Here is a 22,717-nt window from a genome sequence, read left to right as displayed (position 1 = left end):
GCGGAAGGGCGTGCTCCTGGGCGTGGGCACTGCGGGCTGGTGGCCAGGTGTCAGGAGGCCTCCTGGGTCCTGTGGGTGGAGCCCAAGGCCCGGGCACAGCAGGCTGGGAGGCTGAGTGGCTCCTCCCCATGTCCCCCCGTCATCGCCCCAGGTGTGCCTGAGTCCAGACGGCCCCATTTTACAAGATCAGATTGGATCTGGGGCCACCTGAAGCCCTCTTGCGACTTAATTGCCCCTTTGAACATCCTCCGTCCAAACAGCGCCACACTGGGAGGGGCCCTGGGCGGGTGATTCGGGGAGCAGGGCTGCTCTCGGCCGGGCTAAGAGCTCGCCTCTTGCAGTTCCAGGCCCTCCCGCGGGTGTGAAGGCGGCAGCCGCCTCTGCCTCCATGGTCTTCGTGTCCTGGCTGCCCCCTCTCAAGCTCAACGGCATCATCCGGAAGTACACGGTGTTCTGCTCGCACCCCTACCCCACAGTAAGTCAGCGGCTCCGGCACCTTGCCTGGGTGCCCGCCCGGTTCTCTCCCGAGGTGTCGTTGTCCCTGTCCTGTCCTGTCCACACTGAGGGCTGGGCCTCAACCGCTCCCTAATTGGTGGTCAGTGGACAGCGGCCCTTCGTGTTGCTGTGGGGCCAGCATTGAACACACTCGGCCCTCCTCCCTCCCGCTCCCCCTGGAGTCCAGGGAGGAGGAGCTGCAGATGGCTCCGCCACCCTCAGTGACAGCAGGGTGGCTCTTGGGGAGGTGAGACCAGGGCCCTCCCTGCCTCCGAGGCCACCATGATGCGTGATTGCAGCCAGGACTCCGGCCACATGGACTACACGGTCCAGCTGCTTCTGAGACCAGGTTCACAGACTTGCGGAAGGGGGATGGAAAGAACATTACACATCTCAAAACGTATGACGTCTTCATGGAAATCTTGCAACATTGTCTGAAGTAGGAGCCACCTTGTGTCTCCATGCCCCGATAGAGAACTTAGCACGTGTTGGCATTCAGTAAGTGGCTGTGGGGTAAATACACGGCCGGCAGACTGTGTTTCCATCGTGGTGAAATACACACGCTGTCAGATTCACCGCTGCCGCATTTTGGGTGTGCAGTTTGGTGGCGTCAGGGACATCACTGTTTGCATCTGCCAACACCCTCATCTCCAGAATGCTTCCCTCTTCCCCAGCCGAAGCTTGGTACACATCAAACCTCAGCCCCCGGAGACCCCTGCTACTTTCTGTCTGAACTCAGTGGAGTGAGATTCCGAAGCCAACCCTGGGCCTGGCTCACTTCTCTGCGTGTAGCATCCTCATGCTGCCTCCCTGTCGGGCCCTGGCCCCGCCTGTGAGGTGGACGCTTTTCCTGAACTGTAATGGATAGTTTGGTTCTCGGGACACATTTTCCCAACTCCAAAGTCTGTCGGAACGCCAAGGCTGTGCACCCCACAGGAGGGCCAGGGACAGGGCCTCGAGGGCTGTGTGCCGCTCACAGTTCCAGCCACAGGGCAGAGGAGGGCAGGGAGAGGCACCCACCGTCCAGGTGGCTGCGTCCTGAGCCCCCTTCCCTGACCCCCCCACTCCTGGCAGCCCGGCAGCTCTGCGCATCCGCTGATGAGTCTCCTACCCTCGTGGTCACTCAGCTTCCCATGCACCTGCTCTGAGCCAGCAGCTGCAGGTCTCTGCACACCAAGGAGCCCTCCACAAGGCCCCTGCCTCTCTCGCCGGCCCTTCCCTCCCCACCGGATGCAAAAGCCCTGCTGAGGACCCCTCCAGCTCCATCTGTATTTTCACGCTTTCATCCGTCTCTGCTGAGGGTCTCACTTGAATTTGCTGTTTGACTCCAGCGAGTGGGGAGGAGGTAGCCAGGGCTCAGGCCAGCTGCAAATTCTGTCTCCTCTCCTGGGCCGAGGAGAGGAGGTGTGGGCTGTGTACTCAGCAGGAAGAAGTTGGGGGAAGTCGCCTATCTCTAAGGGGAAAGAACCTAACTTTCAAGCTTCCGTCTCACCGTTTCATGAGGTACACTCTCCAAAAAGGAGTGCTGCAGAACCCGGAGACAGCAGCAGCTGTGAGGTGGCACGGGGTGGCTTTCCCGGATCCTCGCCATGGGTCCCTGGGCACAGAACTCACGCTGTGAACCAACAGGACTGTCTCAGCGACTCCCTGAGCTCAGAAGAACCAGGCAAGAGGGAAACGACCAGAATTCTCACCCGCTGGTGCTGCGGGACCCCTCTAGGTCTCCGTGCGCTTTGTCCACATCAAAACCCTAGAGGTGTAGGAGCACGATGCTCACCGGGTCCCCGGGCCTTCTGGGCCGTGTCATTCATTCATTTTGGCAGGGAAACCCATAACACTAGCACTGCCCTCAATCCAAACATCATTTACGACTTGTTTGCCTGAATTAAATAATGCCTTATGAGTCAAGATCAGAGAACATTAACACATTTGTTTTCAGCAAGTGAATGCTTATTAACTCCATAGAGGAGTCTATTTTGTAATAAGGAACTAACAAGCAGCTATAAATTCCTGAAGGGTGGTTTTTTCCTCATCCTTAGTCTCTGTAATTTCATTTTAACTCAAAAAACGACACCAGCGTATTTTCTGCGATTTGTGTGTTTCTGCCTGCGTCATAATGACCACCAGAGGGCAGCACCAGCTCTGTGCATGTCCCATGTTCCTAAATCTGAATTATTTCTTCTTTGAAATGACTTCATCATTGGATGTAGAACATAGGAGGATAAATCAGGACGCAAGATGCCCTGTAATTTCATCTCCTTGTAAGAGTCCCTTGGGGGATCCCTTACCGTTGTCCAATTTCTCTCAAGATCCCCGATTCATCTTCCTTCTTTGAGAAAGGACCGTAAGATACACGCTTTTTTCTCTAATATGTTAAATGCATTTCCTAGTAATGCGCATTCGTTTCCCACTGTTCTCTCAGGTCTGCTTAGTAGAGTAGGCTAGGATTTGCAGCTTTGGGGGTAGCAGGCGTGTTACGTTGCTGTGAAGGGCCTGGCTCAGTTGCCAGTTGCCTAGAGCAGGGTTGGGCCCCGGGAGCTCACCTGAGCATCCAGCGGATGGTGAGACCCCTCGTTTCACCCCCAGACAGAGAGGCAGCAGCAAAATCTCCACGTTCATTTGGGTCAGAACCTTGGGCACACAATGTACGGGCTCTGGCTATTAATTTTAATATATAATTGTCTGAAGTCTCGATTCCGAGCTGTCATAAGCAGGGAAATCCCCAGGACTCAGGCTCACCAGGAGGACATGCACTGCAGCAGCTGTGAACTTCTGCTGCTCTTCGCAGGCCCGCTCTGTTCCACTGAGTTTTAGCATAATATGCGGTTGCCAAGCTATTTGATTTTAAAGTCCTTTCTCCCTTAAGCCAAGCACAGTGGCACAGACCGTGTACTCCCAGCATGCTGAGGCTGAGGCAGGAGGATCCCACGCTCGAGCTCTGTGACCCCTTGCTGTCATGCCCCTCTCCTCTGCTTGGGCTCAGGTCCCCCAGCAGAGCCTCTCCTCTCCTCGGCATCAGGCACAGTTCTCCTTTCCACTCTGACTGTGAGCATCTCACCCTTGTACAAATCCCTTAGGTGATTTGTCACTTCTTACTTTAAAAGCATCCAGAATCCTTCTGTACGGCCCCGACAGATTTCCCCGCCAACTCATCCCACCTCCTATTCTGCTGACCTCCACACTGGTATCTGAGCCACACAGAAGATGCGAGTGTGTTCAGCACACGCACAGGGTCCTCTGGTCCACCCGAGTGAAGGCTCAGCCTGAGCACGAAGCTTTTGTTCCCACGCTGGGTGCTAGCCCTGTTCCGGCCTCTCCGGGCTGAGCGCTTCCCACCAACGAGTTTCCGGCTGCTTGTGGAGACCACAGCAGGCAGCGTGCATTACATTCACAGCACGGCAGCATACACAGGGCACACACACTCACTAGCCAGTGCCCTGTGCCTCTGCAGTGGATGCTGTTCTTTCCTGCTGTACTTTGAGCATGATGGTCACATTCCACTGAGTTGCTTCCCCGACCCTCATTCTAAAGTGCTGTCTTTAGTTCAGTGAATTCTAAGGACTTGCGGCTGTACTCGGGAGGTGCTGTGACTGCTGTCTTTACTGACACTCAAATGGGGCTGTGCCTCTGCTTGGGGCCACACAGTTTGGCTTCAGGGTCTGGGCTGAGCATAGGGTCCACGTCTTCCACAGGAAGCCAGTGCCATCCATCTGCACACTCACTTTGATCCACCTGTGACCTCCCTCGTGAGCAGGCGTGAGCACGCGTGGGCCTCCACAGTGCCTGCCAAGGTCTCTGGAGCCTGGCCCTTGCTCTGTCACTGCCATGCCTTGCAATACCTGGTGTGTGCTAGAATCGTGCAGAAATACAGCGTGCATAGCTTTGTGGATTCTGGCTGTGAGGCGCCCAACACAGGTCAAATGGCAAAATGAAGTTGCTGATTAATAAGGCGGGAAAGTTGCTATAGACTTGGGGATGCTTCTGTCCCCGAAGGTTCAGATTAAACTCCTGTGCTTATAAAACACCAAATGGACGTCACTCTGCTGTCTTCCACCTGATGAGCTCACAGTGGCTGTCCTTGTTCTGTGGTGGAGACTCTGGAAAAGAAGCCACGAGCTGCCAAAGAGCCGCTCCGCAGCCACTTACACCTGTGCAGCTCGCCAGGCCCAGGAGACTTCGCTGGGTTCCTGCGGCAGGCGCTGGCTAGGTGCCGAGCTCAGCCAAACCTTTCCCAGTCCTCTGGGCTCCAGTCATGGTGTCACAAGGTGGAAGAAATCTGCAGAAGTTTCGGCGCATCCATCCAAACATCCCAGACTTATGGAAATAAATCCTGGTTTATGAAAGCTTAGCAAATACACTCTTGAAGCTTCTTTGGAAATTCCCTGTATTCCCAGTCAGTCCCAATGGAGTGATTCTAAATCTTTGGTAAATTTGTCATGCTGTGATTTACATCTCTTTATTAGCCTTCTGTTCTTTGGGAGAGGGGAGGGCAGTCTATTGTCTTTCAGAACCCTTTAAAACGTTCTTCATTCCCCTTAGAGCACCCTTAGGGAACCAGCCAACTGTGCAGCTGGTACTGTAGTTTTCTTTTCCTGTTGTCACTGACAGTCACTAGTTCCACCAGGCACAGCCTGAAGCCGTCCAGTGGCTGTAACTGCTCAGCGCAGGAGACCACTACTCAAAGGGGAGAAGAAACCTCCATCTTTCCCACCCTCAACCCGGTCTGGTAATCCCTGGAGAGCAGGCCCTGCATGGCAGCAGGATTCGGTGAAGCTGGGGAAGGCCTTTCAGAAGCCCGACTGCTTGCCCTACTTGGCAGATAAAGCACCAGGAATCCTGGCGCTAAGATGGCTTTCATTCACCCCAGACAGCCAGCAGATGTCGCATGGACATGCTCCTCTCCGCCTGAAGCTTCCTCAGTGTCTGAGGACTCACATGTCCTGAAAAGGAGAAGTGACTCTGTTTTGGAGCATTTTTAGTCTCACAGCAAAACTGAGTAGAGGATGCAGAGCCTCCCCACCCTGCTGTCAGTGCCCAGCACTGGAGAAGTGCATTTGTGACCGGGATGACCCCCCATGCTGGTGTCACCCAGTCTGCAGTCTACACAGGCGCTCACTCCTGGCGCCAGACATGCTGTGGGTTTGAGCGAATGTGTCCTGGCGAGTGCCTGCCGCGGTGGCATCCAGGAGTAGCTTCGCTGCCCTGCCATCCTCCTGCTGTCCTCCTTCCCCAGCCACTGGTGCCCGCAGCTCCCCAGTCAGCCAGCTCTCAGAGCCTGGGGGAGATTCCGGCTTTGAAAACCTCAGCTCGTTTTCATTTGACCTGACACAGACATGTTGTACTAGTTAGAGCATTAAGTTGGCTTCAAATCATTTTCAATTAAGAGTAATGGAAATAGCTATTTTCCCAGTGCTGTACATTATGCCTATATTATTATTTTTTTTTTTTTTTGGTACCGGGGATCGAACTCGGGTGCCTATATTATTTCATAACTAAGAATACTCTTTTTCATTCATTTCTTCTGTGGGAGAAGTTGTATAGTGCCAAACTAGTTCTTTTGTGCAGAATTTGTCAAATAGGTGACAAGCATCGAGTTAAATTAATAGTGTAATGTGCTTCTGGCAGATAGGTAATTGGGGTGGCAGGAGGTGAGGCAGGGTGCTGAGAAGCGAGGTGACGATGACGGAACGCCAGCTGGATAGCGGGACAGCGTCCTTACCCTAGCAGTGACATCGGGAAGCCAGCTCCTTCGTCTTCCGTGCCTTTTCTGGATATCAACTTTCATTCACTTCCAAAACATTATAACAAAAAAATCGTATTTGAAAGGCCGACAAGTACACTATATCATATCTGAAAGACATTCTAGAAAGTGACCAATGGCCATGCGAGTAACAGCAGCTGCTGTGGTAAACTCAGTAAAGTGCCCAGGAAAACAGAGCTAGAGCAGGCAGCGTCAGCAGGCCGCATTCCGCAGATGCTGGCGGTCTGACTTCTGCCTTTAGGGAGATCCTGGTGACATAACATGATCGTCTTTTGGGGATGAAAACACTGAAATAGCATGGAAACTGGGTCAAAATGAATTATACATAGGAATTTAGAAATCTTAAATTGACCCGGCAAACTGTTCCTTCCTAGTGGAAGGCTGGCCATTTTTCTTCAAAGATTTCCTGTGTTCTCCAAGTGTTGCTAAAAAGCGTTGTCTGTTTTGTTTATTTTGCTTGGGGGTAGATTTTTTTTTTAAATCAGTACTGTGCATATTCTACCTATGAATCAGAGCTCCCAAGATTTTTGAAGAGTGCATGTTAATAATTAGATACCAGACCTTTTTAAAGCACCCTATTTCTTTGATAGAATTAGTTTTTCATTAAAAAGTTAATTGAAATTTTGTTGAAGTGGAATTATTTTTGTATCAGTCAGACAGGCTGAATAATTTGATCTGAGCAGCTGTGAGTTCATAGTCGGCTTCCATGCTTCGTTTTCTGTTGACTCAAATCATTTCTGGGTCGTCGTTAGCTCAGTCCGCTGCGTGTCTTCTGCCCATCCAGTGGCTGTTCGGGTGCCAGCCCCAGGCACTGCTCTGGACGAGGCGCTGGGGGCCGAGCAGAGCAAGGGGAGCCAGGTCTCCCTCAGAGACCCCGGCGCCCAGGGACAGAGCAGCAGCACAACCAGGCCATCACCACGGTGAACACAGGCAGACAGGGCCCCGACGAGGGGGCAGAGAGCGCCTCCAGGGCCACCCATTAAACTAAATAATTCAGGGATTTGGGAATGAATTCAACAGTGTCTGCGTAAACACCGAGTTTTATAGGAATTCCAGAAGAGCATCTAATTATGGAAGAACATCTGACTGATTTGGGCTTACTGGCAAAAGATCTATCTCAAACACAAGAGGACAGCCATCATATCAACACCCGAAGGTGCAAATAACCCTGAGCTCCTTGGGGACGACAGACACTGGGAGAAGAGGAACTTCCTGGTCACCCACCGGCCTCCCTGCAGCAGTGACCGGGAGGGCCCAGCCCACCCAGTGAATGCAGTCCCCGTGGGAGTCACAAAATTTACACCAATAGCTGCAGTCTCCACTCTGATACAGCTCTGGGGACACGAATGTGTCAGAAGTTTTATAAAACTTTGCCATAAGTGTATTTTTAAATCAAAAAAATGAAGTTTTCATTGATTTTCCCAGGCATCTTAGAAATATGACTGCGCATCTCCTCAGCTATGACAAGGATGGTTTCAATAGGGGAATTCAAATGATTTTATTTCTGGACTTCAGTGGGAGTTGGTGAGAATCCTGCCATACCTCATTTTTAATTAACCTTCTGTTTGCTGAGCCGTGAGTGCTCTGGCTCCTGGGGACAGGAGCGAAGCATGCGGTGCACATGCTGTGTGGGGCTCACACACAACTAGGACTCCGCATTGGTAGTTAGTCCCGGATCTTGGCCTCAGCAGGGGTGGTGTGAGCTTCCTTCCGCATAGACGTTCCTCCCCCAGCCTAGAGGAGAGAACTGGGACCCTCCTGTCGCACGCCTCACCCCTGGGTGCCTGTGCTTCCGGTTCAGGGGTGTCTTCAGGACCACGTGGCATCCTGTGGCAGCCTCAGCGGCTGCGCCATCCCTGAGCCCGGCACCCGCGCTGGCTCGGTGTAAGTTCCAGGCACGCCTCCCCCAGCAGTGCCAGGCCTCTCCAGCCACGGCTCCCCTCATGCACCAAGAGATAGGAAGCTCAGCTTCACCGAGAGCCGCTTAAACTGACACATGATTGAGTCATCACAGATGTTGGGTTCATTGGGGCTCTACCAGCTTCCAGATGTTAAATACTTTCCAAAGAGAAAGCACAGGCTTTTTTCTCAGATGACTAACGGAGTCCATGATGGGTACAGAGGAGCTGCCGATCCATCTCACACATCCACCTGCCCCAGGGACGGCGAACCTTTCAGAGACCCAGGGCCCGAGCTAAAGCAGAGCCACTCACTTCTCACGGAGGGCCAGCCCTGCAGTCGAACCTGAATGCACGGCTGCTGGGCGACTGGGCTCCGGTGCCCGCTGCCTGTGGCACGCCTGCCGTGGGTTCGCTGCCATCCTCTGCTCCATCTCACCAGACGTGGAGCAGAGCCAGACGGAGAGCCACACCCCCTGGAGGGCCGTGCCGGCCCAGAGCACCCGTGACCTGACTGAATCCAGGCCACCGTCCTGAGTCCCCTTTCACACAGCCCCTTACCGTCGTCCGTCGGAGACCCAGGTGCCCTTCAGACGCAACACAGTGCAGTCCCTCTTGCCCGTCTGCACTCTGAAGGAGCCCGAGTTTGCAGGTCTCCTGGAAGAAGAGCAGCTATTGAGGTCCTGAAATGCTTCACCTGGAGAAAGCTCTTTTCCGGCCGCACTTTCTCCACTGCCGTTCTCGGTCCACTCATCTCCAGTGGCTGGCAGGGGCGGCGCCTCCCTCCCTGGGCAGCGCAGTTTCCCCTGTGGCAGTGGCAGCGTGGCACTTGGCTTTGTTCTTCCACTCCCTCCACCTCCTGTAATGCCTCAGGGTCACTGATGTGTCTTCCCCGTGGAAGTATCAGAAGTCCCCTCTCACTGAGCCCCCCCAGCGTTTGGAAAAGAGAGCCCATCCCCTCATAAAGCACATGTAGAAATCAGCAAGTCACCTTCCTTCCTCCTGGGTTGTCGTGTTGCGAGACCTGGTTGGTATTCGATAAGAGCAACTCACTGAGACGTGAATATGTCACCACGGTCACAACTCAGAGTCCTGGGGAAATGTTGCAGACGGAAGTACCCTCTGTCCTCTTTGCCAGAAGAAGCACTTCTGACTGAGCACTGGGGGAAAAGGATTTAATCCGAGAAACTCGCCTCACCACCCTGAGTGAGCTTCCAATCAGTTTTTCCCGTTTACTTTTCCTTACTTAGTCCTACCTCCTGAAAGGGTGAACAGTGCTCAGACTGGGCGCCATCCAGAGCCAAAGGATCCTGTCTTAAATTATTACACAACCTGCAGCGCACGGCTCTACGGAGGTGTCTCCCCCCGGGTCAGGGCAGCAGCTTCACCCCGGCCCTGGGTGTGGTACAGGGGCTGCCTCAGCCTGTTCCCCGCTCCTCCCTCTGCCACTGTGGTTGGCTCTCAGCCTTCTCAGATGCTACGCACTTGCTGTCTCACTTCCCTCATGACTGAGCCATCAGGCCCAATACCCACAACTTGAAGGACAACAGGATTCTTTGGCTCGTGTTTTCTAGAAGATTCAGTCCATAGTTGGCAGGCTCCAAGGCAGGAAGTCCACGGCAGGGTCTGGACGGAAGGTAGGAGCCCCCCAACAGTGACCCACCTCTTCCACCCGGACCCCGCCTCTTAGCAGCAAGCTGGCAGGATGGCCCCATGATCTATCACCTTCCAGAAGCCCTGCCTATGAGTCCACGAGGCCTTGGGGGTCATCTCGATGGAAACCACAGCACTTCCCAAGCTCGATGTCCTGCAGACTCCAAGTGTGAGTGGTTTCCCTAGAGCGCCTGCCCTCCCCTGCCCTGGCGTAGGAATGCTCACGCCCAATGTGCCACAGAAATTCCGTGTCCCCCATGGAGCCCAGAGCTGGACACCAGAAAACATTGGAAGCACCAAGCGCTGGATAGGCCACTCCGCGTGCCTTGTGGGGAGGGAACACTTGCATCTTTGGGAGTATTCTTTCCTTCAAGGCCACTGCCCAGACTTTGTATCGGGAAAAGTCACGTTTATGCCACAGAAATGAGTCAGCTCTTCAATTCTTTAAATCGCTCAGTTGGCAACTTTCTGCTTGCCCTTCTGCTGAGACGAGGGAAATGGTACCAGATTATTGCAGGCATTGGGGGTGCACAGCGGCTACCTCAGTTCAAGGGCTTCCCCCAGTAACACTGGGAGACACGAAGCAGCTTGACTTTCCTTCCTCTCTCTCTCCCTGCCCCCCCTCCTGTAAATAGAATCTACAGTGTGGAGGATTTGGCAGCCCCAATCGGCAGGAGCCCGTCTCCTCCATCTCACCAGACATAGAGCAGAGTGGGAAATGAGTCATGAGTCATGGGACCGAATTCCCCACGGAGAACCAAACCTACCCGAGCCCTGTGCCCGGACCCCGAGCACGGGCTTCTGTTTTACTCTGGTTCTGGCCAACTGTGTATGTAATTGGAGACGCAGATGTTGTTACAGAAGAAATCATATTTTTATTGTTGGTTTTAGCCATGCTTCGTGTTGCAGGCAAAAATTAAACAAAATGTGTATTTTATAGATGACAGAGCTGAGTACACCTCACAGGCAGGGTAGATATTGATTTTTAACTAAAAGCCATGTGCTCATACTGTTCTGTGATCAGCGTGTCATTTCTCTTTGTGAGATTAATTTGGCAACAACATAGTCTTGGGCCCTCACACAGCACGAGTGTGTGCAGGCTCAGGATTGTCTCCTTGGTTTACCAAGAAACAAGCCAGATTCCCTCCAGACTTCTAGGAGTGCAAGTTGTGCAAATGCACGCATGCCACACCTGTGCAGGGCCAGGAGTTTCCCTTTGACCCCCAACACGCCGTACCTGTAAGTGAAATAATGGCCAGTGAACAGCTCTCGCGCATTTTTAATCGGGAAAGCATGGGTGTGCACAGCAGTTAGAAGATGGAGTGCAGATCCGAATCTCTACTGAATGGCACAGCTGCTATCTTCTGCAGCCAGCTGAGCTGCTAGGTTTTGTATAACAGCTACCAAGGGGGAAAACCAGTCCTGCTAGTGTTTGGTTGCTCATAATTAGTAGCATGGAGTGGGAGGAAACAGAACTGGACCTGCAACTGGAAGCACTGAGCTGGAGCTGTTGCTCTACCCTTGTGACCTCAGAGGTGACTTCTGTCTCCCACCTCTTCTTCCCCATCCATATAGTGGATCCAGCACCAGCCCTTCCAACCTCCTTCCTAAGGAACAGCCCTGAGCTGTCTTGGTCCACCTCTCCTTGAAGTTCCCTCAGTTTTGGTTTGCATACTTTGGAGCTTTGTTATCGGGTGAACTGATGTTTAGGACTATTAATGAACTGACCCCCTTGTCATGGTGAAATTGCCTTCTGAGTGCCTGTATTATCCTGACTTCCTAAATCTGTTTCATCTGGTACTAATAAAGCCCCTCCAGTTGTATCTTGATTAGTGTTTGATATCTACTTTGTCCTTTGATTTGTAACCTATTAGTGCTTTTATATTTAAAATACATTTCTTGTATATGGCATATAGTTGGCTATTGCTTTTATGTCAGCTTTGACAATCTTTGCCTTTAATTAGTGTATTAAACCACTTACACTTAATATAATTGTTGATACAGATAGGTTTGAAACTATAATTTGGATATTTGTGGGAGTTTATGATCCTATTTATTCCCCTTGTTATTCTTTTTCTGACTTCTTTGAGTTAACTGAATTTTTAATGATTAGTTTTTATTTTTCAGTTAGTTCATTAGCTTTATTTTACTTTATATTTTGTAACTTCTATGATTTCTTTAGGTTGAATAGCATACACCTTTAACTTGTAATCTACTGTGGAATGATATTATACACCTCACAAGTAGTACAAGAACCTTATAATATTTTACTTCCATTTCTTCTCTCGTCACCTCCAGACTCCCACTGTTAAACACTACTTTTGTAAAGTGTGTATTATTAATGCACAATATATTGTTATTAATTTTTGACAAATACCTTTTGATGATATTGGAATAGTAAGAAAAAATCTTATATATGTTCTTGAATAGTTGCCATTTTTGGTTCTTTCTATTCATTCCTCTCTGCACGCTCATGTTTTCCCTCGGTACCTCTTTCCTTCTCTAGGGAGGACTTCCTCGAACATTTCTTATACTGTGGTGTGATGAACATGTTTGTTTACTATAGAATTGTAGGGTCTTTGTTACTTTGTTTTATTCCACTATGTTTTTGGGTTTTGTTTTCCTTTCAGCACTTTAAAGGTATTTTTCCACTGTCTTCTTCCTAAGATTGTTTTTAAAATGAAATCTGCTGTTGACCTTACGTTGTTCTCTTTATAGAACCTGTGTATTTTCTGGTTGCTTTTAATGTTGTCTATCATTTCTTTTAAAGAATTCTAATATGATGAGCCTTGGTGAAGTTCTCTTAATATTTTTGTGACTGGAGGTCATTGAGATCCTGGATTCTGTGAGTGTACAGATTTCATTTGCTTTAGAAAAGTTTTAGCTGTTATTTCTTCCTTTTTTTCTATCCTTCTCCTTTTCTTTAGTGACTCCATGCCACTAAAACCTGCATGTCTGTCAGGTGGCTTGACAGTCTTCTGTAGCTCACTAATATTCTGTTAATTTTTTATTGTCTTTGTGGTTCATTTATTAGTACATCTTTAAATTCACTTTTTTTTTAACCTGAAATGTCTAATCTCTCAATAATCTAGTCTACTATGTTTTTTAAAAAAAATCTCAAATATAATTTCAACTCAAGTTTGACTTGGGTCTTTTTATATCTTTCATGTATCTAGTTACATTATTAACATATGCAGTTAAAATATAGCTGTGATACAGTTATACTAACTTTTTGTACTTGTCTGCATAAATCAGTATCTCTGTCAATTATAAGAAAACTTTGATAGATTTAATTCTTTTTTGTAATTCATATTTTCCTGCCTTTTAGCATTCCTGGAATTTGCTTTAAAGTGTACATCCGATGGTTTTGGGTACAGTCACAGAATTTTGCAACTCTTACTATTAATCTTACAACATTTTCATTACTCCACAAATAAACTCATTGCCTATTATCAAATACTCCCCACATTCCCCTTCTCTACTCCTGCCCCAACAACAGGTCTACTTTCTGTCTCTGGATTTGTCTTCTCTGGACTTTTGATACAATAGGAGTTATAAATTGTTGGTCTTTTGTGCTTGGCATTGTTCACTTACTAGACAGTTTTAAAGCTCTAGCCACATTGTAGCATGTATCAGAATTTCATTTCTTCCTATTAATGAACACTCCATTGTATGGACACAATACATTTTGTTTATCCATTAATTGTCTGAGTTGTTCACACTTGGAAATCTTTTATCAGATATCAAACATCATGAATTTTAGCTTTTTGCATAATAAATACTTTAATAAAAATGTTTCTGGCCCTCATTCAAGGATGCAGTTAAATTGCTTAATGTTATCTGTTCTTTCTGAATTTTGATTTTAGAATCTGTTAAGCAAGACTAACGTAGGGCTCGATCTTGAGCTAATTATTCTTCCCTTTGAGGTAAGAACCTCATGCACTGTCCCAGTCCACGGTGAATGTTGATGTTGTTGAATGTGGCTGGTAGGAACAGGCACTATTCCCAGCCCTGTGTCAGTGCTGAGCAGTGCGACTGCCAATACTTTCAGGTGGTTCTTTCCTGGGCTTCAGGATGTTTCCACGAGTGCAGGCCAGGATCCGCTCAGCTGAATGCCCAAGTAGAACCCTCTTCAGATTTCTGGAGTTCTCTCTGTATAACGCTCATTTCCAGTACTCTCCCTGTGAATTCCCACCTCCTCTCCTCAGCTCTGTCTTCTTCTTAACTTGAGACTGCTAGGACCCTTTTGGGTCCCCTCCATGTGCCATGGCTTTAAAACCCTCTTAAAAATGCAGGACCCCTACAATTATAAGGTTGATATCATTTGTTTTCCATTTTTTAGAAGTCCCTGTCATCCATCACCCAGTGCACATTGTCTTTAAACTCACCTTTTCATATCCTCTGTGTGCTCTTTGGTTGCTCTGGGTGGAAGTGATCATCTAACTCTTGTTATTTCATCTTGGCCAACAGCAGAAGCTCTGTGTCCCCTGGTGTAAAGGTAAATTACTCACCCATGGCTCTTAAAGCTGATCCAGGGGTCACCTGAGCTTACTGTCCCCTCCCAGATTGCAAATCCAGCCTTTGGAGGGCCCGATGGTGTGGGCTTTGTCATTGTGATCAGTAATCTGTTAATCGACCTTTTAGGAATCCTTTTGTGTCACTTGCTTCTTTGAATGTGGGAACATTTGTGTCTCCTCTCACAGGTGATCAGCGAGTTTGAAGCCTCCCCCGACTCATTTTCCTACAGAATACCTAACCTGAGTCGAAATCGCCAGTACAGCGTCTGGGTGGTGGCCGTGACTTCAGCCGGAAGAGGCAACAGCAGTGAAATCATCACAGTAGAGCCCTTAGCTAAAGGTGCGCCTCCAGAGTAAGGGCTTCATTTCCCACTGGGATTCAGCTGGGTTAAGTCTCTGTCCTGTGCTACAAAACCTGCAGTGCCCTGAAAATCAAACAAAGCAGAACCATATTCAGCCCAAGAAATAGGGGTGCTGGGGCCTGGGCCTGGGCTTTTGTGCGGCTCACACAGGGGCCCGAGAGGTGGACTCACCCTGCGGAGGTGTGAGGACAACTCAAGTGTCTTTGGGAAAATTAGGAAAACAGCCTTCACTCACCCTTTGAGTAGGTGGACATCACTGCTTAGCATTTTTCTCAAGGAAGTTCTGCTCCCTCAAAATCATACTTCTTAAGGAAAAATGTCAGGCCAGGGATTTAGCTCAGTGCTTTCACCGCCTGCTGTGCAAGCGCAAGGACCCGAGTTCGATCCCCGGTACCAAAAAGAAAAAATGTCTATTTTTTGGTCTATGGAATTTGAGATCATAAAAATATAAGAAAATCGTTAACTATTTATTTCTTGACAGAATGCTATGAACAAAAACCTTAAGTGGAGAGCTGGGGTCCCCAGAGGACAAAAGCTCTTAGAGGAGAATATGTTACCTTCACATCGTGATAGTTGACTGCTATTTAAGAAGCAGATAGAGAACTGGGCGTGGCGGTGCCTGTAATCACAGCACTCTGGGAGGCTGAGACAGGAGGATCTCAAGTTTGAGCCCAGGCTGGGCAACTTAGCAACTGAAGGAGAACCTTTCTCAAAATATAAAAATTTAAAAGGGACTGGGGATGAAGCTTAGTGTGAAGGCCCTGGGTTCAATACCCAATGCCCTACAAAAAAGCCTCTGATGTAGACCCTGAACATTCTCACTCTGCTTCTGGCAATCACTGCCACCCCGTGTTTCCGGGGTCCCCCTAAGTCGGCCCTCACAGAGAGTCACCCTCCACACATCGCAATTCCGGGCCAGCAGGCGAGGTCTCTTGACTTCTGAGGACAGAGGCTTGGCCCTTTCTTTCTGCTATGTCTCTAGGAGCGTGAAGAGAAAACCTGACCGCCGGGAGTTCTGATCTGACCTCTGGAAGTGCTCGCTGTCCTGGCTGAGAAAGGCGGCAAGCGGGCGGGAGGGGAGGGGCGCGGTCCCGATGGCGTGGGCGAGCCCTGGGCGAGTCCTCGGTGGGCAGCCGCCGGCGGGGCGTGGCCCGTGGCGCTCTTTGCTGTTGACATCCAGGCGCACGTGGCACTGAGGCGGGAGGGAGCCTCGTGGGAAGTGCTGGTCACCAGGCTGCCGCAGGGAGCAAAAGGAGCCGCAGGGAGCAGGGAGCGGAGCGGGGCTGGCCTAGGCACAGGCAGCGTGGCCTGAGATGCAGCGGGCGCGGCCCTTCCATGGGGCCAGTGCTGTCTGGGAGAGAGAGGCCCGGCTACTGGACAGGTCACCTTGCGCATGTGTCGCATGTCGGGCCCTGTTCTGGGCACCTGGCGCTGGAGGGAGGGCCCTTCGGCACGGTGGCACCACACAGCCGCCCGGTGCGGTGCCTGTGGCCGGTGTCTCCCGGCTGGCTCAGTCCACACGGCGACGCGGGGTCCCGGCCTCTCCGCCTCATTTCCAGCCACGACGATGGGCATGCGCGTGGAAGGTCCTGGGAGGTCCGTGTGACCAGGCACCCATTCGTTGTGTGACCCTGACCTCAGGGAAGGCGTGGCCCGGCCCAGTCCCAAGCCGGGGGAGGAGTCGGAGTCAGCGAGGCCAGGAGGGGCGTGGTCTGGACGTGGAGAGGGATGTGTCCTCCTCAGGGGGAGCCGGTCTGCCGTACTCCGGAGCCCACTTTACTGGGGACGGTGGCACAATCTGTGCATCACTGTCCTGAGCCGGAAGTGCTGCAGGAGCCCCATGAGGACAGCCCTGAGCACGCAGAGAGGGCGGCAGCCCGGGCGCCGAGGGGGAGCAGTGCAGATGCTGGAGAACTGAGGAAAGTGGTAGGAGGAGGAGGCGAGTGAGGAGGGCCGCAGTCAGGGAGAGTGGAGCACACTGCAGGCCCAGGAGCGGACCCCAGTGGGGCCTGAGGCACAGGAGGCCCGAGGACCCCGGAAGGAAGGCCGGGACAGGCCTGCTCCTGCTGGGCCCTCGGGACTGTGTCAGGGAGTTTGGATTTACTCAAACAGAAACAGGATTTGAGCCTAGGAGGCACATGGTCCTCCTCCTGTGTGAGTGCGATAAGCTATTTTTTGAACAGCTTTAGGCTTAGAGCAATGCACGGTGAAGACAGTGAGGGAGTCCCCCGTCGCTGCCAGGGTAAGGGGCATTTGTTACGGTTGCTGTGTGTCCTTGAGACCACTCGGTCTCTGCATCCGGAACGGGCTGTAGACAGCTGGGTCAGGAAAAGGAGCAGCCATCCAGGAAGCAGTGGCCAGAGGAGGGAAAGGAGGGGAGGGCGCCCTGTGGACACAGGGCCGTGGGCCGTGGTGGGCTCTGAGGAGGACAGGGAAGGACAGCAAGAGGAGCTTCCGGAGCCCAGCATGGTCGGGGCAGGTTGGAGGCGCTTACGGAAGAGGTGCATGCGGAAGCAGTGGAGTGGGATGAGGCTATGCGGACATCTTATGTCCCGGGAGGTGACCAGTCTGCCCAGAAGTGTCCGCAGTGGTACATCCTGGCACTCAAGCCGCAACAGGCAGGCGACAGAGATGCTACACATTGGCGTCCAGATGCCCCCAAGCCTGGGACACTGCCAGATCGTCTTCGAGCTGGAGGACTGCTGGGAGGAGCCAAGGCTTGGAGGGACAGAGTAGGACGGGGAAAGAGAGGGGGATGCCAGAGAGACAGGCCGGACCTGGAGGCTGCTGCCCAGGGCTGCTTCTAAGAGCCAGGGAGAGCCGCGAATGCCTGTGATCCCAGCACTCAGGAAGCCAAAGCAGGCCGAGCCCCATGAGTTCAGGCCAGCCTAGACCACAGAGCGAGAAAAATAAGAGCGGAGGTTTCTCAAAGGAGGGGTGGTCAGAGGAGGCCACTGCTGCGGGGCAGGTGAAGGGAGCCCGTGCTGGAGGTGCCTCTGGCTTTGGGCACTGCTGGAGGACTTGGCTGCCTTCCTGAGAACACCTGGAGTGGGGTGAGGAGGGCACAGCACGGGCCGGGGGATGGGGGATACCGGGCCTCGGGGGAGCAGAGGACGGCTGGCCTGGAAGCAGGGAGCGCTGGGGCTCCACTCCAAGGTGTGTCACAGAGCTCCAGGGCGGGGCAGGAGGAAGAGGTCTGTGCCGAAGTTGCCTGGCCCTGCGAGCATCTCCCATGCCCTCCAGGGTGCTGGGCAGTGGGGTGGGGGTCCAAGCTGGAGAAGAGGAGGGACCTTGGGAGCAGGAGGGATTTACGGAGGAGCAGGCCCCTGACCAGGCAGGGGCGGCACAGGGAGGTGGGCGGCAGCCAGTGTTCTTCTGCCCCCAAATCCAGTGGGTGGTGCAGGGCACTGTGCAGGCGTTGGATGGCAGAGGTGGCCAGCGGCAGCTCCACAGTCCAGGCTCAGGTTGAAGCGCAGGACCGCTGCTCCTGTGGAGGCCAGCCCTGCAGAACCTCATCCTGGGATGCAGGCCAGCACAGGCAGAGGACAGAGCCCAGCCACCTGCAGCCCAGGAGCAGCACGGTTCCGAAGGGCTGTCCAGCCTTCGGGTGGATGAGGGTTTGCACTGGACTCACCTGTGGGTGCTTGTTGAAAGACAGATTCCGGGACCCACCCAGGATCTGTGGAGTCTGCAGACCAGGGTGGGAGTTATCTCTTGGTCGCCAAGCTCTAAAATCAGAAGTATCGGTGATCGGTGGATTGTCCCTCCTGATGTTCAGGACAGATTGCTTCAAACATGTAGCCTAATTTTGCTGCAAAATTCCCTGTCCCTTGAAAGGCCTGGCTTTGTCCTTAGCCTCTTGCCTCTGCTTTTTGTCTGCCCTCACCCACAGCCTCAGAACAGAAATGAGTGGCTCTGGTCGACCTTAAGACCCAGGCTAATGCCCCAGCTCTCTGCTGACTTGGTTCCCAGAACCCTGCATTCCCCAGGACTCCAGAATTTCCCAGGGAGCCGCTCCGCACCCTCTGTTGCCAGTGAAACCCTCAAGTCCAACAGAACAGTTCAGGGTCCGACACTTGGCCCTGTTTTCCTGGGGCCAGAGTCAGAAGTGGCTCCCTGGCACCCGAGGTCTCCGTCCGCCCAGGTAGCTGGGCTGGCCCCTGGCGGAAGCGCCTGCCTCTTCCATTCTGCATCCCAGCCCCATGGCAGCCTGGGTACACTGGCTAAGATAATAAGGACAGCGACCTCTGGCCCCCGTGTGTGCCCGGGGTGGTGTCCAGGGATGCGAGGGGCTGTTACATCCTCTGCAAGGCTGAGTCTTGGTGCCCATGCCAGCTCCGGGGCCCGTCCAAGACAGTGATGCTAGGTGCCACCTCCAAGGAAGCCCCTTCTCAGCCAGGCCCATGGAGCTCTCCAGTCTCCGTCTTCCAGGCCCGGACATGAGCCAGCCGCCCTGGAAGGAGCTCTGGTTTGGGCACCTGAGTCACTGTCCCAAGCAAATGGCAGCTCTTCGGGAGACGTCACCTGAGATGCTCCTTTTCCTTCCTGTGTGCACCGGAAAAGCGCACTGCTGAAACAGACAGGGGCACTGCGCAGCCGGTGGGGGAACTGTCCCGGTTTGCTTCCTCCTGACTCCTGGGTCTTTATGCTTTGTGTTGTCTGTTGTCCCTGACGTGAAAAGCATGTTTTAACGCTCAGTTCTGGGGTTGAGGTGAATTGCCTCATAAAGTGCTTTGAAAAATAATTGGGCTCATAGAAAACACAGCTTGGAGTTGCTTTGCTTATGAGACTCCAAATCCCTAATTTAGAGTCCTCACCTTTAGCCAGTAGGAGAAAGACTGCTACCATGGGGATTTTCAGGTGTTTGTGTGCCTTACAGTGCAAACTCTTCATAGCCCTGGTGCAGAGAGGCGCTGGCAGCTGGGTGGGTGGTGGGCCTCCCTCCCTCCCCATCTGGGGCACTGCTCTGTGTGTGCAGGAAGGCCAGCTGGCGCCGTGCGCGTGAGTCTGGGGTGACTGGGTCTCTGCTCTTCTGCTGTTCAGCTCCCGCTCGGATCCTCGCCTTCAGTGGCACGGTCAGCACCCCGTGGATGAAGGACATCATCCTGCCATGTAAAGCTGTCGGGGATCCTCCGCCTGCAGTGAAGTGGATGAAAGACAGGTAACCAGTAACCCGACGTGCGCCTGCCCTTCGGCCTCCCTCAGGCATAACGTCGGCGGCTTGTGGGGGCGTCTAGTGGTCTCCAGCTCCAGGTTCATGTATTCTGATGGACGTTTGACGAAGGCTAGCAAGGCCTCTGAGATGGGCTGGCGATCCTGGCACTGGCACCGAAAGGGACTGAACCACAGGTGGCAATGGAAATACACAGTGATATTTAAATTAAAATATGTATTATTCCCACGGATCCCCCACAGAATCCTCCTCCCACTTTGAACACACTCATCCCATCGTCCTGGCCACTTTTTGAAGCAGCTCTGGAGTCCTCTTTCCTGAATGGATTTAAGAGGCTTGATCAAAAATACAGTGACTGCTGCTGCCAAGCGCCATCCAGCAGAAAGGCAGCTCATAAAAGCATGGCGCTGTGTTCATCCACCTTAGTCACCAAGCTGGCACCATGTGACTTCCAGTTCTTCCCCAGAGTCGAAATGATCACAAAAGGGAAATGTTCTGAAGCTACTCAGGACATCGAGGTAGCCAGGACAGTGCAGCTGCAGACACTCGGGAAAGAGGGCTCCAGAGCTGCTGCAGGAAGCGGCCAGGACGGTGGGGGAGGGTTCAAAGTGCCAAGGGGAATTAGTGGCACTGTATCTTGTACTGTAATGAGACTTTTCAAATTTAAGCATTCACCTTATATTTTGATCACGCTGCAAATTACGTCTGTCCCCTGTAAATCCAGAGCCTTGAACTTCGTGCCCATGGTTGCAAGGAAAGGCCCCAAGCCAGCAGAGGACCTCTGAGGAAGGCGGCTCGGCCTCCTCAGGCTGGCTGGCTATAGAACCCCAACTGTCGTGAGCCCTCACACGTCCCTTTTCTTCAGAGATAAAGGGCCCAGTACCCCACAGCCCTGACTCCCACGCACTGAGATAACCCTAAGGAATGGGACGCGTAGGGCTTTGCTCAGAGGGAGGCCAGTTTCCCACGCTCAGTAGTCATTATTAAAATAACAGCAGCCAGGACAGAAGGGGAGAAAGCGGGTGAGCCATGCTCTGCCCATGATGTCTGCTGAAAGTGCTGTGTCTCTATGCGGGGAAGGAATTAGGGTCTCACGGAGGGTCCGGGGTCACTTGGGAGCGTAGAGATTTGGTACAGTGGATTCAAAGCCCTGCCTCCTTTCACATAAAAACCATTAAGAGGTATAAAGTATTAAAATAGTGGGTCAGGACCAGTGACCACTTTTCTCATTGCACTTACAATCAGTGAATGCAGAGGACATCCTGAAGGTCCCAGAGCCAGGCTGGCAGGAATGACCCCAGTCCACTGGACACGCTGCCACCCTGCAGGAAGCCCGCTGCCTGGGCCCTCTGCATTGACCCTGTCAGGTTCATCCCCAGTGTGATTTTATGTGGCTCCATGAGACGTCTCGAGGTTTAGTTTGCCCTCCATCATTTGCTCTGTGGGTGGAAGTCCCAGAATGGCCACCAAGAGGGCATGTGCAGAGCCTGTGCCGTCGAGGAAAGCAGGTCCCCGGCAGGACAGTCTCCGGCACGTGCCAGACGCCCAAGGGCGAGCCAGGAGCCCTGCCCGCCATGGATCTAGCCTTCGGGGAGCAGCTGGCAGAGAGAACTCCACTCACCCCCGGCGGTGTGTCCCACACTGCCTTAGAGTACTTCCTTCATGATGCAGGAGACATTACGCTTGCGAGTGCGCTGCGTGCTTCAGAGGAAGTCTCGATGTTTCTCCCCAACCTGAACCAATGTGGGTTGTAATTTCTTTAATCTGTGCATCTTTCTTCCTGTGAGGCAGTAACGGGACGCCCAGCCTGGTGACGATTGATGGGCGCAGGGGCATCTTCAGCAACGGCAGCTTCATCATCCGCACGGTGAAGGCGGAGGACTCCGGCTACTACAGCTGCGTCGCCAACAACAACTGGGGCTCAGACGAGATTATTTTAAATTTGCAAGTACAAGGTGCGAAATGCGCAGCTCCCCTGAAGGATGTCCTGTGTGTGCATGCTAGGGTAAAACTTCACAAATTTAAAAAGCAGCCTTTGTAAAATGCGAATTGCTATTTTCATATTACAAAAAATATGTGTTCAATTGGAAAATACAATTAAACACATAAAAGAAAATAAACAGCATTCAAAGTCCCAGAGATAATACTGGGACGCAATACATTTTTGCATATAAAATGCCTTTCTTTATGCGAATAGCTCTAAAAAGTCCTTAATAACTTCCACTAATTACACTGTTTGCATATGTGTGTCCAACCTAGAAAACACAAATGAAAAGTAAGCCGGAATGCTTGTCTTTTATGTCTGCCAATTAACTCGGTTTTATGAGCCATCTATGTCAAAAGGATACTAATTGCAACTCTAAGTATATTGCCATAATATTCAATTGTGTATTTTAATGCAAGATGTTTAATTTTTCTTGCTATCTACAAAATGTGCACGATTTCCGAAGATATTAAAATTGTGTGCAAACAGCTACTGATTGCGTTTAGATTTAGGTGCCTGGTGGTATTTTATTAGAGGAAGGATCAAAGCACATGCTGCCTTGGATTTGGGGTTTGTCACTTTAATAATTCAGCAAATCAAATTAAATCAATACTGCCCTCAGTGGGATCAAAGTGGGAGGCGAAGGGCTATATATTTTTTAAAATTCTGCAAAATAGAATTTCAAGTTAATTGAGCCAGGAGAATTCAGGGGCATTTTGTAAGATAACACTATATTAAGATTCAAAAGACAAGGGCCAATTTTTCAGGCCTTTGGGTTGATATATCAGGCTTCTCTTGTAAGACGTGAGAAGGATGTTTTATGTGATGCTTTCTGTATTTTGGAGAGCCTGCTTATGAATTTCTTTGGTATTTC

The 22,717-nt window shown here is 51.6% G+C and overlaps 1 protein-coding gene across 4 annotated transcripts in view; it reads left to right on the top strand.

Moving 5' to 3' along the window:
- Window positions 1-22,717, top strand: part of Dscam (DS cell adhesion molecule) — a 589,901-nt gene that overhangs the window by 514,270 nt on the left and 52,914 nt on the right. For all 4 annotated transcript variants that reach the window (XM_087211193.1, XM_004842472.3, XM_087211196.1 and 1 more), the window contains 4 exons: window positions 342-475; window positions 14,511-14,664; window positions 19,730-19,847; window positions 21,651-21,814. In XM_087211193.1, the coding sequence (XP_087067319.1) occupies window positions 342-475; window positions 14,511-14,664; window positions 19,730-19,847; window positions 21,651-21,814 (570 nt within the window). The remainder of the gene's footprint in view (window positions 1-341; window positions 476-14,510; window positions 14,665-19,729; window positions 19,848-21,650; window positions 21,815-22,717) is intronic.

This window comes from Heterocephalus glaber, unplaced genomic scaffold, assembly GCF_053883595.1.
Source record: "Heterocephalus glaber isolate CG9 unplaced genomic scaffold, H.glaber_assembly_v1.0 deba00000122, whole genome shotgun sequence".
NCBI classification, from domain to species: Eukaryota; Metazoa; Chordata; class Mammalia; order Rodentia; family Bathyergidae; genus Heterocephalus; species Heterocephalus glaber.
The sequence above is the reverse complement of the archived record's forward strand: the minus strand, read 5'-3'. Positions and strand labels throughout refer to the sequence as shown.